The 16,706-nt window shown below is 37.0% G+C and overlaps 1 protein-coding gene across 1 annotated transcript; it reads right to left on the bottom strand.

Moving 5' to 3' along the window:
* Positions 1 to 425: 425 nt before the first annotated feature.
* LOC130010227 (arrestin domain-containing protein 3-like) lies at positions 426 to 13,268 on the bottom strand. The gene is made up of 7 exons (XM_050547372.2): positions 12,747 to 13,268; positions 7,825 to 7,971; positions 7,012 to 7,238; positions 5,676 to 5,858; positions 4,441 to 4,623; positions 3,648 to 3,852; positions 426 to 2,443 (listed from the first exon to the last, which is right to left on the bottom strand). The coding sequence occupies exons 1-7, from the start codon at positions 12,862 to 12,864 to the stop codon at positions 2,280 to 2,282; spliced, it is 1,227 nt and encodes a 408-aa protein (XP_050403329.2). The 5' UTR covers positions 12,865 to 13,268; the 3' UTR covers positions 426 to 2,279.
* Between the last annotated feature and the right edge of the window lie 3,438 nt (positions 13,269 to 16,706).

Raw genomic sequence — 16,706 nt, 5'->3', positions numbered from 1 at the left:
ATTGTGGAATCGTTTAGTGTCGACGTTAAACCTTTTGGGTTAGTCAATGCACCAACATCTTTCAAGAGATTAACGATGGACACGTCCAGTTGTTTGCAATTAGGGGAAGGGGAGATGTTTACTTGTTCATGGACAACATAATTGGGAAATCTGTTAGTGTCCACATTATGCCCTATGGGTTTTCCAATTCACCAGCTTTACAGAGCCTATTGGAGGCACCGCACTCGGGGGATTGCTTTGCCGACACAACAATTTGCCCATGGGGTCTGCTACCATTTTTAATTCAAATGACTGTATGACCGACAGCTTTATTGCGATTTGAGGCCAATAAAATGTCGAGTGTCTTCAATAGGTAGCTTGGCGGTAGCGGGCCGAGGAACGAGGATTGTGGTGCAGAAATCCAAATATAAAACGTTTGACGATCGTTCTGTAATAATATATAATTCATTGCAAAACAAATTAATACAAATATAACAAATAATAACATCATGTTATGCCAATACATTCTTTTAAAAAACAGTATAAATAAACTAATATAGTATTATCGTTATTTGTACAGGCACTTCAGGATGGCTGGATAAATATCTAATATCAATTATACGAAAATAATTGACACTAAAACTATAAGTGAAAGTGAATATTTATATTTGGCTATTTTCCAAAAATAGTTTTTAAGGCAGATCAGTGAAGGCGTGGTAGCCATATATACTAAATACATAAATGACATAATAGACTGGTTAATCAAAAATCATCATAGTTTTATAGGCAGATCAGTGAAGGAATGATAGCCATATATACTAAATACATAAATGACATAATGGACTGGTTAATCAAATATCATCATAAATAACAATAACAACAACATAATACCATATCCATTTTAGACTTGATCTTATGAACGAACTGCTCTTTGTTGTAAAATGTACTATGTTATATATACATCAAAATGAGATGTTATAAAATATTTCACACAGAAAGGTCAGGTATAGACCATGTTTTCTTACATTCTAACCAATGAAGAAAATACATTTTTTGTAATGATGCAACACCATAAATGAATTTGTGTATGAGCTCGTATCTCAAATCTCTAAGTATGAGCACCAAGACAGACTGTATGGGTTGTTGAATTTCGGACAAGAAGGCTTTTATCAACGGACCAAATACTCTGACCACCCGGGGAATACGCCGTTCATATAAGCCGTATATTTTAAGACAGGCTAGAGATTTTTGGCAAATGGAATTTTCCCCATCCGTATCACGTATCCGTATCGTATATGTGATACTTTGCGTCAATGAAGTGTTTGAGTTTTGACTGATTTTCGTGTCGCGTACGTATGCATCATTGAGCTGAGCTTTGTTCTATTACAGCATGATGGCAGATATCTACCAAGTTCACCGTCAGTACTCGTCAAATTCCTAGTCTACAATTTCCCGGAGGGGTTGAGGTCGCTCGACAGTGGCTGGGCTATTAAAAATAATGTCCAATCTTATCAAAAAATCTTCGACTTGACTCGACAGCAATTAATGGATTCACTAATGTATTATTTCAGAAAGTTCATACCCCTTTATCATAAACTAAAATCATTTACAGATTTGCAAGGCCTCACCTCAATAAATTTAGCACGTAGATCAACCAGCATGCACACAGACAGACTGGAAAAGTATGAAAATTCCGAGAAAAACCCATCAAAAATAATGATTAAATTCTAGTCTTTATCATGGTTAAAATCGCATCAAATATACATCATCGTGTTCTAGGATACACTTAGATTCATAAAAACGCCATGATGCAATATTTCAGCGTCTAAACGGAGCAAAAAAAAATTGTAAAAGACGACAAAGGTATATGGATCGTTTCCGTATGAAAGCTGTTCGATACATGATACCGTATGCCGTGTGCCGTATCACGTGTGAACAATACACACACACATTGATGACGTCACACGCAAAATAAATACGGATACACAATGCGGACCAGGAATTTACGCTTGCCAAAAGTCTATACTGTGTACGATGTTGATTTCCGGACTCTAGGCTAGAGTAGAGAAGGTTTTACTTCTTGAAAAATTTCAATGTACAATATGGACTTTAAACAAACTATCACACCAATAACAAGTTTTTAAATTTTAGGTCCAAATAACAATATTGATATTCGTTCAGCTAAGGCAGGGTTGTCTTTAAATGTGTTGCATTAATCCTGTATAGTATACGGATTTAGATGGAATGTTGTAGGGGTATTTTTCCGTTCGTATACAGACACGAAGATATTATAGTCTGTTTTATTGTTGTTCAGCTACAGGCACAAATGTATTAGCGTTATGTTGATTCCAGTTATAATAGGTATAAACAGGGGCATAATCCATATTGCCTCGTATGTGTTCATTATCATTCTCTTCACGTATATTAACTTTACCAAAAACACATTCAGCATAGGATGGTGGAGCTGAAAAATTGAAAACCAAAAAATGTAGATTTTGTATTTTTAAAAAATAAAAATGTAGGTGTCCCGAAACAAAGCTACCATATTGTATATAAATACTATAGATAACGTTGCCAGGGAAACTTTCCAAGAAGATAAAAATCTATTGTAAAAGGGTAGGAGGATTTACCCAATACCACCCAATACCACTCCAATACCACCCCAATATCACCACATACTACCCAATACTACAACATAATAATGCAAAATGTGCATATTACTTGAAGTTTTTCAAAAGTAGTATGTAATATCGTGGGAAAATTACTTCAAATGCGATTGCCGATGCCTGACTGTTCAATTTGCCTCCTTATATCATCTAAAACTAGCACATAACATAATAACCCAATACTACCAAACACGTATCAAATACTACACACTGGTATCAATTAACAACCTAATATCTCCAAATAACACCATATTTCTATAATTACTGAAACGACTAGTCGATAATTTACAAAAAATTGAAATATATACGCAGTTATCTCCCTTCTCAACCGACAAATCGATTTCAGATTGCTACAAGTCAAAGGTGGATTAACTTCATCTATAAATATTTTTCAACGACACTTAAATAAACAAAATACGTATAACTCGATCTAGAACAATTGGAATTTCCGTTGGTTTGACACCATGAATGATTTGTATTTCAGTACAATCGTTAACATGCCCATAATCTTGTTGTTTATGTGTGATTTACATTGTCACTTTGTAAAGTGCCTCTGAACATGTTATATGAAAGGGTGCACTATAAATATGCTGTAATAATAATAATAATAATAAAACAAGTCTAAAAAAAACAGCCCGTCATACTGGCATGTAATTTGCCTGGTGGTACAACCGAGAGAGAGAGAGAGAGAGAGAGAGAGAGAGAGAGAGAGAGGGGTAACGTCCACTCGACACAAACTAGGTCATTTCGGCACTAACATATGGTTTTAATTCAATAATTTGCTTGCGCGTAGGGGTCTTTAGCAGTGGGAGGAAACCGGGATGGGGGGGGGGGAGCCCGGAGAAATCCCACGAGGTTGGATGTGCAACAACCGAATTTATGTTGACGTTAAAAGATATGTAAAACATACGACAGAGGTGTCGATCGTACGCACAAACGTGTTTGTGTAAGTATAGGTGTGAATAATATATTAGTTTAAATATCTGATCTTGATTTACTTACGCATATCCATATTGGAAGGCGCTGATGGCATGGTAGGTTGAAGTTGAATATCATTAGGTCCCGTGTTAGTATAATCTGTCGGAGGCAGAGGGAGAGGTGGTGGTGGACCATACTGTCTTGCTACTGACTGGAGAGGTATGGAGCCTATTAAAATATTTATTGGTACCACCAAGTCAAATCCTATTCCAGACGGGTCAACGTTTAACTGAAAATTTACATAGCACAAATATCAGAATTCAGAGTAATGGGGAAAACAAATGGCATTAATGTTATCGCAGATGCACCATGGGGATCTGGAGCCATGGTGGCTAAGACACTATGGCTCGCTTGACTGTAGGACGCATGTTAGATCTCGTTGTTGGCCGAGAAAGTTCATTGGGATTTTCCGAAGAGGTTTTCCCTAGTCAGTGGTGCAAGACGGAGGGTCTGACAAGGAAGGACAGCTGTCTAGTCGTCCGGATGGAACGACAAACCGAGATCCCGTGTACAAATTGACGTGTACGTTAACGATTCCTTGGCAGTTGGCATTCGATATAAGAGTACGCCTATCGCCGCTGTCTGGCGTATGCTCGTCTTCATTAGCCCAGTCGGGCCAGACCAGTAGGACGTCAAACCCCATGTCATTTCATTTCACCACGGAGATCAGCTGTTGTTGTCCCTCTTACTAGTAGCCCTTTTGTAAGTGATTCCCTTACTACTGACGACATGGTTCATATATGATCATGAATAGATGTACAGCCATATATAATATTAGAGAAAATAATGGGGAAAAAATTAAACATATTTATCTTACCGTTACTGTATAAGTTATATCTATAATACGACATCCACGTAAACGAGAAGGCGGTAACGGGGGTATATGTAGTTGATCGCCGTTCCAAATATCACCATCACCGGGTAGAATGGGCCCATGGCTGATTTTAGACACAGTATTACAAACTGTTTTAGTCTTTGTTGTAGCGTGATATTGAATGGTCTGGAAGAAAACGATTATAGTACATGATTTTCGAAATGTATGATAATACCGCCAGGATATCGCCTGATTGAAACTGGGCGATATTTGAAAAAACAATGTCAACACCCAAAACCTCGCAAGAAAAGTTTTTATGATGGCTTCTGGTGGTGTTGGATGTACTGAATGACATCATTAAAACAAAGTACTGCAATCTGATTAAAATACAGATCTATATTTCGTTTCGTTTTTTTATACTTTCGATGACCCACACTACATGAAGATCAGACAAGTTGTTCTCGAAGGTCGTATCACGGGTCATACAAGCGGATTTTGACCCTATAACGTCAGACATTGATTAATCAATCAACGTTGGCGTTTGTAGTGGTATACCCACAGTTCTGTGCATGGCACACCAAGAAGTCGCCGTAACAGACTGTGTCATTGGCTTATCCCTCACTTCAACCAGAACGCCGGTATTATAACAACTATTCCAGATCCTAGTGTAGTAAAGCCAAATAAAACGAACTATAAAAAAACGAAACGAAATAGGATCTGTGTTTTAATCAGATTGGGAGGGGGGGTGGTACTGGAAAGTCCCAAATTGTGAGATAAATGCTATTTTTGTCATTTCCCTTCACATTGTACAACTTCAGACAAGCATCAAGTCGCCAATGTTTAAGAGAAACCCTACTCCAAAGACCGGCAGCCATGATCCAAAGTTTTATGAATGAGCATAACTTTGTGCTGTAATTTTATAAACTAGTAAATCTTGTCTCGAAATTTTTGGGATCATCCTTTCATTGTTTGGTATATCTACAAAGTGTCCATATATAATATCAATTCCAGTTAATTTAGCCCATCCTCTACACTAACATAAGGGTTGGTCGTTATCTTAATATTTCGCTTTTGGATGAGCAGTCGCATATTCAGATAGGTAATCCTTGATCATGTACAATCAATGGAAGCTGTCACCTCAATTTTAAGTTCTTGGCAATTCAGTGGAATTTGATAAGGTTTATCTTTAACCGAACAGCAATTAGGACCCTAATATCAAGATCTTGGTCAATACTTACCATTCTAATGTCAGCGAACGAACTGGTCATTTTTCTTCGACTGCCATTATTTATTTCACCACTAATGGCGATGGCCTCTCCAGGTACATAACCTAATCTGTCAAGCCGCAACACTGCACTAATTGGTCCGGACTCACAGCATAGACAGCATAATGTCTTCTGGCCATTTCCTGTGGCACCTTGCTGAAAAATACAAGGATTAATGGTAACTATATATTCATTTGACGACAAATGCCATTAATAATTCTCTATATAGATAGGGGGTTGGATGGCCGAATGGTTAGCACGCGCGCGCTGTATCATACGGTCTGTCATTGAGTCAACTGGCGGGATTTCGATTCCCCGGTTGTACGTAACAAGGAGCAGGGTCGCCTGTCCAATCCCATGGGTTTTCACCAGGTCCTTCGGTTTCCTCCCACTGCTAAAGACCCCTACGCGCAAGCGAATTATTGAAATAAAATTATATATATAAGAGAGAGAGAGAGAAGAGAGAGAGAGAGAGAGAGAGAAATGGGGTTTAACGTTGACTCGACACATACTAGGTCCTTTCGGGACTAACACATGGTTCAATTTTATTTCAATATATAGATAGATAGATAGTGGTCAGTCATCCACACGTTTCGTTGTCGTTGATAGCCTTAATCTTTGTGCTTTAATTCTTTCTACTAAAGAAATGTTTGCTCAATTTGGTGTGAACAGAAATTATTACCCTTATAGCGCATTACATGATGCATGTCAGTTTTCATTATTCAAGTTGATGCAGACCCATAAGCCGCTTAACGTCATTTCATTGCCACAAATTCTGCTACCGTTTTCGTGATTAAATATCTACTTTCAAAAACTAAAGACAACTCGTGCGGAGCTAAAACAGAACTTTAAACTGATTCTAGATTAAGCATGTATTATGCAAGAGCTAAATTTGCCTATTACAGGTCTTGTCTGTTGCCCTGAAATGTTATCTAAATTATTAATTAGACATTAATTAACTTATCCAGACCGTATTTAACGCTCGATGCCATCATCAGCCTGGGGTATTTGCTGAATTTGAATATATATTTGTGATAGATACAATTTAACGTAAAAATGGATAATCGAGACTTTGTTTGTTATCATATACCAACGTCAGTAATGAAGACCGAGACTAGTCTAAAATTCTGTGACTAATATCTCGGGTGAGAGTAAAGCATTTTGACTGAAATTTTCAGCATATTTTGTTTTCATTATCTATTTATTTTCTAACTATTATAAGAGAACTGTCAGCTCTTTATCCAATCTCACCTTATGTCCCTTTAAGATCAAGAGGAATATCAAATGTAAAAGACTCTAACATATTTACCATGGCTTGTGGTTCAAGGTTCAGATCTAGAGGATCGACTATTGTAAACGCTCGTCTCGTTGTATGATCAAACTTCCAGGGACGATCGATGACACCGGCTACTGAATATCGAACCCGCCCAGTAAAACTTTCATAAGATGATGGTATTCCTGTGGGCAACTGGAAACTAAATGGATACACATATCTCCCTGCTTGTAAAACTGGGTCGTCTCCCCTCTGCCCTGGACCTGATAACATAAAGCAATTGCAAGAAATATTCAAATTATATTCAGTTAAATATGATGTTTTCTTTAACACACACTGTGCAAACCTATAATGACAAATACCGCTCCCAAAAAGCTAATACAGAGGTTTGGCAACTTAACAGTTACACTTACATTTACATTTAAATAATTGTAAATGGAAACTGTACATTATGACGTTTCGCAAAATTCACACTTAGTAGGTGGCGACACAAACGTGTCCATGATCTCGATTAATTTTCATCATGGATAGATTGTTAAAGATGAAATTACTAAAGCACGCACGTGTTTTGTCTCAGCCTCTTCTTATTTTGTCTACATGAAGGAGAAAGTCTTCTCTGTGGAATTAGTTCATGAAAACCAGGATTCAGGGGAAAATTATGGACTGGATTATAGAAATTAAACAAGAATTAGCTAAGTGTTGTGAACTTACAGTTATGGAAGCTGCTATCCGTCGGACACACGTTTTATGGCGTAGGCTTCACGTCATACTTCACAAAAACCGATGACGTTTAATGGCTAAATGTAAATGTAAGTTTAAATGTAAGGTTTCGAAACCTCTATTACTTACCTTTACCAAATAAAACGAGTATATGATTAAAATATGTTTCACTGGATGAATAATGTCTGGTGACTGTTCTTCTATTTTTACCGCTACCTGTACTGTGTTGTTCTGACCAGTGAACTCGTGCTCCACCTTCAAAATGCAGTCTTATTCCTGAAAGCAATATAAGAAAATGCTTTTAGAAACATATCCTAATACCCAGACATGACATTAACGTGAGAAAAACATTAATACACAAAAGATTTTAGATATCTCCTCGACTAAAAATAAGTCATTTTGAAACAATTTGATTTTAATAATTCTCTTGTGAGCAAGACTCTTTAGCAGTAAAAGAAAACATACGATATTAGGCAGGCGACCCTACTCTTACAGACCGTGTGATATAAAACGCACGCGTTGGACCCCATCCCCGATACAGTGATATCTCATACAGTGATGCCCATTTACATGTAATGATGGTTAGTTTTAAACATGGAGTAAAGTATTTGGCAATGGTTTCAAATGTGTGTTTACAATAATCTAATAATTCCTCAAGCAATCAAATGTCACTTAGCCACCGTGACCCCCCCCCCCCCCACACACACACACACACACACCACCACCACCACCATCCACACACCCACACCCACACACCCATACCCATGTACATAAATATGTAATTCTGGTTAGTTTTGACATAAAGTGAAGTATTTGACAATGGTTTTAAATGTTTGCTTGCAATAATATAATTCCCCGAACAATCAAATGTGTAATGTTAGTAACATGGAAAATGTTTGCTTGTAATAATATAATAATTACCCGAGCACTCAAATGTTAAATGTTAACATAGCCAATGCACAAAATATTGGTGTCGTACAAATAGATCATGACAATTGTAGTATTATATTTCAGTGTCATGTTAAAGGAACAAAATCTCTATTCTTTTGAACCTAAAATTCCCGAAAATGGGTCAAAGGGCACACATTGTTGTAAATAGTGTGTATATAAACTGAATTACATTCATTCTTAAAATATTTTTATTGTAATTTCTAATGAGTTATGTTTGTCGCAATACGCGAGCAGTCCAAATTGAATGACTGTCGCTTGCGGTTGGTTAGTCCAATCTACACCGGGAGCACGGTTTGACATTTCATTAACGCATCAAGGGGCCCGGTCATTACAATTGGCGCTCCAGAGCACTCAAAAATTACGTCGCAGATGTGTATTATGTCTTAAATATTGGATATCGGGGGCCCATATCTTTACGGTACGATAACAACACCAATGGGTCCTATTGCTTGAAATGGGCCAATATTAATTCGTGTTTTTGTAACGTCGAAGATTATAGATAATACTGAATTAGAGATTTATCTACTTTAAGCGGAAATTTAGATTAATGGATTAGTAATAAGATCACATCATAATTTGTGCGTAATGATATAATTGGCCCTAATCATACCGACTATTATTTAGTAGAGTAACCAGCATAATTTGATTAAGCGTTGGCACATTCTACTTAAAGATGCAATTGGAGAGCTAACCCTGCCTATTGTAGGTCTTCAATTCTTCTGGCTTCAAATGTTATATTAAATTATTATATAATCAAATCTCTGGACATAGAGAGGTCGAAGTGCAAATGGATTTGAACACGTGCGAGATTTGCAAATTTAAAGATAACGTTGACAATCAAGGTTTAATCTCAGTTGTCAAGTACCGTTGCTACGATTTACAATATATCTTCAAACAGTGTTATAACTTCCATCGGAAATAAAGTAATTTGAATGAAAACTTCAATATATTCATTTTTCATTGTATAATTTTGATCTGAAATGAAATGAAATGAAATGGAGTTTAATGTCCTACTGTTCTGCTCCTAACCTGGGCTAATGAAGACGGGCATACGCCATACAGTGTGCTACGAGGGAAATTTTGCCCGGACACCGGCACTACGGCCTACTCTTATATCGAATTCCAACTGCCAAGGGATCTTTTACGTGCACGCCAATTTGTACACGGGACCTCGGTTTTTCGTCCCATCCGAACGACTAGACAGCTTTCCGTGTCAGCCCCTCCGTCCTGCATCACTGACAAGGGAGAACCACGCCGGAAAATCTGGATGAACTTTCTCGGCCAATGCAGGGATCTAATTTTGATCTATAATAGCAAGAACGGTCAGCTCTTTTATCTAAATCTTACATTATACATCTTTAATATTTCATTTATAAAACAATAGGTTGTCAGGCAACCAAACATACCCCCCGCAGCAGTCAACAACGGTTGTCGCATATTTTTGTCTTTTGTCAGTGATGAAAACATTTACAATACAATACTCTGAGTAGCAACCCATTAAGTATAACTATCAGAAATCATTAGAATTTGTTCGGCTTATAATGTCCTGTACTAACGTTAAGTAAACAAAAGATTTTTTATCAAGGGTCACAACTTTGGAAGTAATCAGTTATTAACTTTAGCTTCCAGAGCGTCCACAAAATTTTTCAGGGTGATCAAGGGCAGTAATTATCGAAAATCGTTGAAAATCACTAGTCTTCTTCTACTCATGGCCTGTAACAATGTGTATAAATTGACAGTCGCTTGGATATTAACTCTAGCCTCAAGAGCGTCCGCAAGATTGTTCAAAATGATCAAGGGCCATAACTCTGGCAGTAATTATCGGACATCGTTGAAAATCCAGGCTTCTTCGTCTCATGGCCGTTAACCCTGTGTATCAATTAAAGTCTAGTAGCTGTAGCGTCTAGAGCGCCCCCAAGCTATTATCGACGACGGACCGACGGACGGGGCGACGGCAGTATACGAGCACATTTCAATGTGGGTCGATAAAGAAAAATGTTTGATATGTTGTTTGATGTCTAGGATGTTTATACAAACTTATGTGAAGAGCCTTTCTTATGATTGTTTTCATTCATGATTGATATTGTCCAGGACGAAGCTGATGATAGTATAGAGTATGTCTGAGATATTTGGCATTCCTATGTTCAACGTAAACAGATCTTTTATACAAATCCCGTAAGTAGGTTATTGTAGACGGTCTACTCACTTCCCCGAGCCATGACCCTGTACAAAGATTTATATATAGCGTTTTATATTTTATCCCAATTGTTTTGTTTATCAGACAAACACATGGCTAATATATTTCTATATACACATATATTAATCATACTAAACTTACGCAGCCTGTCAACAATTAGCCCCGCTTGAGAACAGACACTAAGCTACTTGACCGACATTTTAATTTGTTCCCCCTTGTCAGTGATGCAGGATGGAGGGCCTGGCAAGGACAGCTGTCTAGTCCTTCGGATGAGACGAAAAACCGAGGTCACGTGTATACATTGGAATGCACGTAAAATATCCCTTGGCAGTTGGAATTCGATATAAGAGTAGGCGATAGTGCCGCTGCCCGGGCAAAATTTCCCTCATAGCACACTGTATGGCGTATGCCCGTCTTCATTAGCCCAGGTTAGAAGCAGAACAGTAGGACGTTAAACCCCATTTCATTTCATTTTACATTTTAGTCGAAAACACTAAGTATATTTTGCGAATATTAAAATTATATATTCTGCTTCCATTTAATAAAATTAAAAAGGTTTAATTAGTCTTTATGCGTATAACTGATGTGAACCCGAGTAGTAATAAACTATGACCATTTAACCATCTATAAATAATACACTGAAAGATGGTTACGAGTGTCGGCCATAAGGCCACAGATCACTAATGATTTTAGGGCTGCGTTGCAAAACAGTATACTAATTGTGTGTATGACATTACAAAGCAGTATACTAATTGTGTGTATGACATTACAAAACAGTATACTAATTGTGTGTATGACATTACAAAACAGTATACTAATTGTGTGTATGACATTACAAAACAGTATGCTAATTGTGTGTATGACATTACAAAACAGTATGCTAATTTTTGGATATGGCGGCCATTTATATTAGGGCAGGGATCTTTTCTCGAAGTATGAAGTAGATAGTTCTCTGCGTGCAGAATGTTTAGTAATATATATGTCTATATCTGGAACAGATACAGTGTAGTGCAGAGGTCTGGGAAACGAAATGAAATGGGGTTTAACGTCCTACTGTTCTGCTCCGACTGGACTAATAAGAGATAAAGAGAGAGATGGGCTTTAACGTCCACTATGTCAAACTATGTCATTTCAGGGCTAACTACGTATGGTTCAATTTTATTTCAATGATTCTCTAGCTCGTAGGGGTCTTTACTGTGTTCATGAAGACGGGCACAGCCGGCATACGCCATACAGCGGCGCTACAGCCTACTCTTGTATCGAATTCCAACTGCCAAGGGAGCTTTTACGAGCACGCCAATGGTACACAGGACCTCTATTGTTCGGCCCATCCGAACGATTATAGACAGCTGCTGTCCTTGTCAGCAGAGGATTGGTGATGCCCGAGGAAAACTTTCTTATTGTATGACCCCAAGATTTAAGTACGGGACTTAGTATGAGACTGTCGGTGCAGGAAATTAGAACGTTAAACCCTATTTCATGTATTACACACTTTGTTAGAATTTTAACAATTGTTATTACAATGCTTTGTTCAGGAATATATCTATATTTAATACTGCATGTTCCCCCACAAGGATAATTCCATGCAATAAGTTAAATCAAAAATACTTAATTAGACTCCCACGGTCTTAACTACACATGCGTATACTAATATCACACGATAGATTATTACATTCACGGCTTCACTGCGTCTCTAATGATATTAACCATTTTGCTTGACAAGACACCGACTATTAACAGTCAACATTTCCTTGGTTGAAAGAGCTATACCCATTTTTCTAGGATGTTTTCCGATATCCCTTTACGACCTTTACACTTCACAAATAGACATAAAATAACACGATGAATGGTCTATCTAATAAAGAAAAGGTGTTGAAATTCTACTAAATATCGTCGAGCTTACCTCTCATTTTAATTTCAGCATTTAATTCCACTGTCACATGACCTTGTATTAGTTGTCCCCCATAGAAAACCCCCTGGGGGTTAGCGAACGTTATTTCAAATATATTTAACTTTCCCATGTTGGTAGGTTTAGTAGTTTTATACTGTTTACGTTGATCGATCAAATAACAGTCTTTGCTAGTATACAACACTAACTGTTTGCTAACTGCCCTATACAGCTAATTATACACCTTATATTTCGCAATACACACAGTTATCAATTCAGTGATATGTATACTGCATTACATGTATGTTGAAATCTCACATTCCGATATATATATACAGCCTTGTAACAATACGACACTATTTCACAACATAATTACGTCCCCTTTCCTTGTTCACCGAGTTTATCACGCTGACGAGTATATATATGTATGCACCTGTTAATGAACAGTGCGGCCTGTTAAATGACTTATTCATAGATACACTCTTTCCTTCCTTCTACCATAACGTCTTTCTTACGGTATTCTCAAAGGTCGACTGTCTAAATCTATGACGTTTTGATTGTTGATAAATCGACTATGACCTTTGACCTAAACACTGTAAATGTAGCTGTGTTCTGAAATACAAATAAAGAATGTTGAAAGCAAGTAACACAATATTATATTGAAATAAAATACCCCGTGTGTTTGAACAATGTGGGCTCTCGTCTATAATTCAGAATATCATTTTGACTCTTAACAATTAATGCGTATCATTTAGGATGGTCAATTTAAAGTGAGAGAGAGAGAAAGAGAGAGAGGGAGAGAGAGAGAGAGAAAGAGAGAGAGAGAGAGAGATAACGCCCACTCGACATTTAGGACGGTCAATTTAAAGTGAGAGAGAGAGAGGGAGAGAGAGAGAGAGATAACGCCCACTCGACACAAGCTAGGTCATTTCTGGATTAACATATGGTTTAATTTTATTTCAATAATTCGCTTGCGCGTAGGGGTTTTTTGCAGTGGGGGGAAAACGGAGAACCCGGAGAAAACCCGCGAGGTTGGACAGGTGACCCAACTCCTTGTTACGTACAACCGGGGATTCGAAACCACGCCATTTGACTCAGTGACAGGTGTTATATTTATGATACAGCGCGCACGTGCTAACCATTCGGCCATTCAACACCCCGTCAATTTAATGGCTGACTATATGAAATAAATGAAATGAAATTGGGTTTAACGTCCTACTGTTCGGCTACGACTGGGCTAATGAAGACGGAACAATGTATATATATAAGGATAAGATTACGGTTGCGTGACATAGTTGGTAAGACGCTGGCTCGCTAGTCCAGAGGTTGCGTGTTCTATCCTTGCATTGGCCGAGAAAGTTCATCGGAATTTTCCAGCGTGCTTTCCACTTGTCTGTGGTGCTGAACGGAGGGCCTAGTCGTTTGGATGGAACGAAAAATCGAGGACCCGTGAATACATTGGCGTGCACGTTAAAGAGTCCTTGGCAGATGGAATTCGACACAAGAGTAGGTCACAATGCCGCTGCTCGGGCACATTTTCCCTCATAGCACAATGTATGGCGTATGCCGGTCTTCATTAGCCCAGTAGGAGCAGAACAGTAGGATCTTTAACCCGGATTTCATTTCATTTGATATCCAGTTGCGGATGTAAGTAACATATTATAGTGAAATAGAATAACCTGTTGATTGTTCAGTAGTAATTAAAACCACGTGAGCTTTCAATGCTGTAATGAAATAGGGATTAAACTCCCATCAATAATTCATAATAACTTTTTTACACTTAGAAATGCTTATTATTTACAAAGGACAATTTTATATCAATTAACCTTCTCCATACAAATTGACCTCATCATATATAATGGCGGATATGTAAGTTTTGAGACGTGTGTGGGGGGTGGGGGTGCAGCGGCGTGTCAATTAGTTAATTTGAACCATTTTGTAATTTCTTACGGCAACTCTAAAGTGGATAATATTGAATGAACGTTGAAACATTCTGTGACGTCATTATTTCTGTTTCATAAAGCTCACCGTATCTTATATAGAGGATATTTGTCATTTTAGAGTGAATAACATATTTTATTTCATCGAGAAGCAAGAAAACTTATATTTTCACGAATGCTTAGCATGAGTGAAAATATAAACGTTTTCTTGCTTAGAGATGAAATAAAATATGTTATTCACGACAAAACGACAAATGTTCTATTTATGTTATGATTTTACAATCATTTTAGGTAAAAACAACATGGACTACTTTAGCCAGAACATTAACACTTTTATTTCACTGATAAAACGCGGTATTCCACTACTGATTATAAAATAAAGCTTTATATTATCTTCAAATCTACCTGACTTCGGAGTATTCTTTAATATACCGAAACATGAATATACATATCGTCATGCACTAGGCCTACTGGCAAGCCAGCTACGGCACATAGGAAGGGATCCTATGAACATTTTTCTTTATAAATGGACAATTTCTTTACATTTGTGAAAAATCAAGTATTAAAAGTAATATTGTAATTAAAATTGACATGTCGATAGATGAATAAATCCCGTCAACTATCGATATCATCTTATGTGTCGGATTTTCACTAGAATTGAATCCGATCTGCTGCCCAACGCCCAATTTTGATTAAATCCAAACAAGATGATCGAGCCTGAGCTTAAAATTCAAAAGCTAATATCTCGGTTCAGAGTGGAGCAATTTGGCAGAGATTTTCAGCATATTCTATTAACGATATCTAGTTTTTAACTATACTATAGCGAAAACAGTCAACTCTTTATCTAATCCCCCATAATACCTAATTAATTGAAAAATATTAATTATTGCAAAGATTAGCCGATTTGCAGATTGTCTTTCTTTTACCGCATGTTCCCACAAACTAGCCTCTGCAGCGTCGGTGGTGGAGAGAGGGAGAGAGAAATGGGTTTTAACGTCCACTTGTCATAAACTAGGTCATTTCGGGAGGAACACATGGTTCAGTTTTAGTTCAATAATCCACTAGCACGTAGGGGGCGCGTACAAGCTGTGAAAAACATGTCATTTGAATCAATGACAAACCTTATGATCTACAGTGCAGGCAACAAACCATATTGTAAAAGAAAGTAGGGATGATAATTTAATTCTTGACAGGCATTTAGTAACTAATGAGATGTAGACACGCCCACTAATATTATAACAAAAGGTTTAAGGGTTATGATCACCAATTCAGTTATTAGCAGGAATTCCAAGTAGACTTATAATCTTATTAAACCTGTAAAGTAATCTTTGTCACCTGTCTATACAGCTCATTAAATTAACGATATTGTTGATTGTACATGTATATACTGTATTATTAAGAATATATTATTTTGCATACATTATTAAAGGGACAATAACATTCTTGCTGGCTTGACAGCTCCAGAAAATAACAAAAATAGCCTTATTCTAAGTACTAGATGTGTTAGTGTCTTACCTGTTTTGTAAACTATCCATTAAATCCTATTTTACTTGTCCAGAGGGTTCAAATATATTTTTAAATCCAAGTCATATTTGAAAAGCTTTACGTCAGGCTTTTCAAATCATTTAGTTGAATTTTTCCAATTTTTTAAATTAGGTGTGTTAAGATGAAATGTGTATCATCAATTAATTGGAATATTGTAAAATAGTACAATTTGTTGACCAGAATAAAGATTGGGACATATTATTCAGTTACAATAAGAGTGGTATTGAGACTTGAATATCTGAAGACGTCTGTAGAAGGCAGACAGCTAGCTTATATGATTTTATGTATTTAAGAATAAAATAAAGTGGAGACGTTTTTACCTGGACGAATTTTTTTGTCTATTTATTAATTTTATTTATATCACCCATGATGTTTCTCATTTGTACATTAGGTATTTACTTGAAAACGACTTGTGAAATCTTATTGAAACGTTGCAATATAATAAACCAAGTGATTGTATCCATAATAAGTCTTCTAGTATTATATGATA

The sequence above is a fragment of the Patella vulgata genome, chromosome 4 (assembly GCF_932274485.2).
Source record: "Patella vulgata chromosome 4, xgPatVulg1.2, whole genome shotgun sequence".
Lineage (NCBI taxonomy): Eukaryota > Metazoa > Mollusca > Gastropoda > Patellidae > Patella > Patella vulgata.
This window is presented reverse-complemented; position numbering and strand designations above follow the sequence as displayed.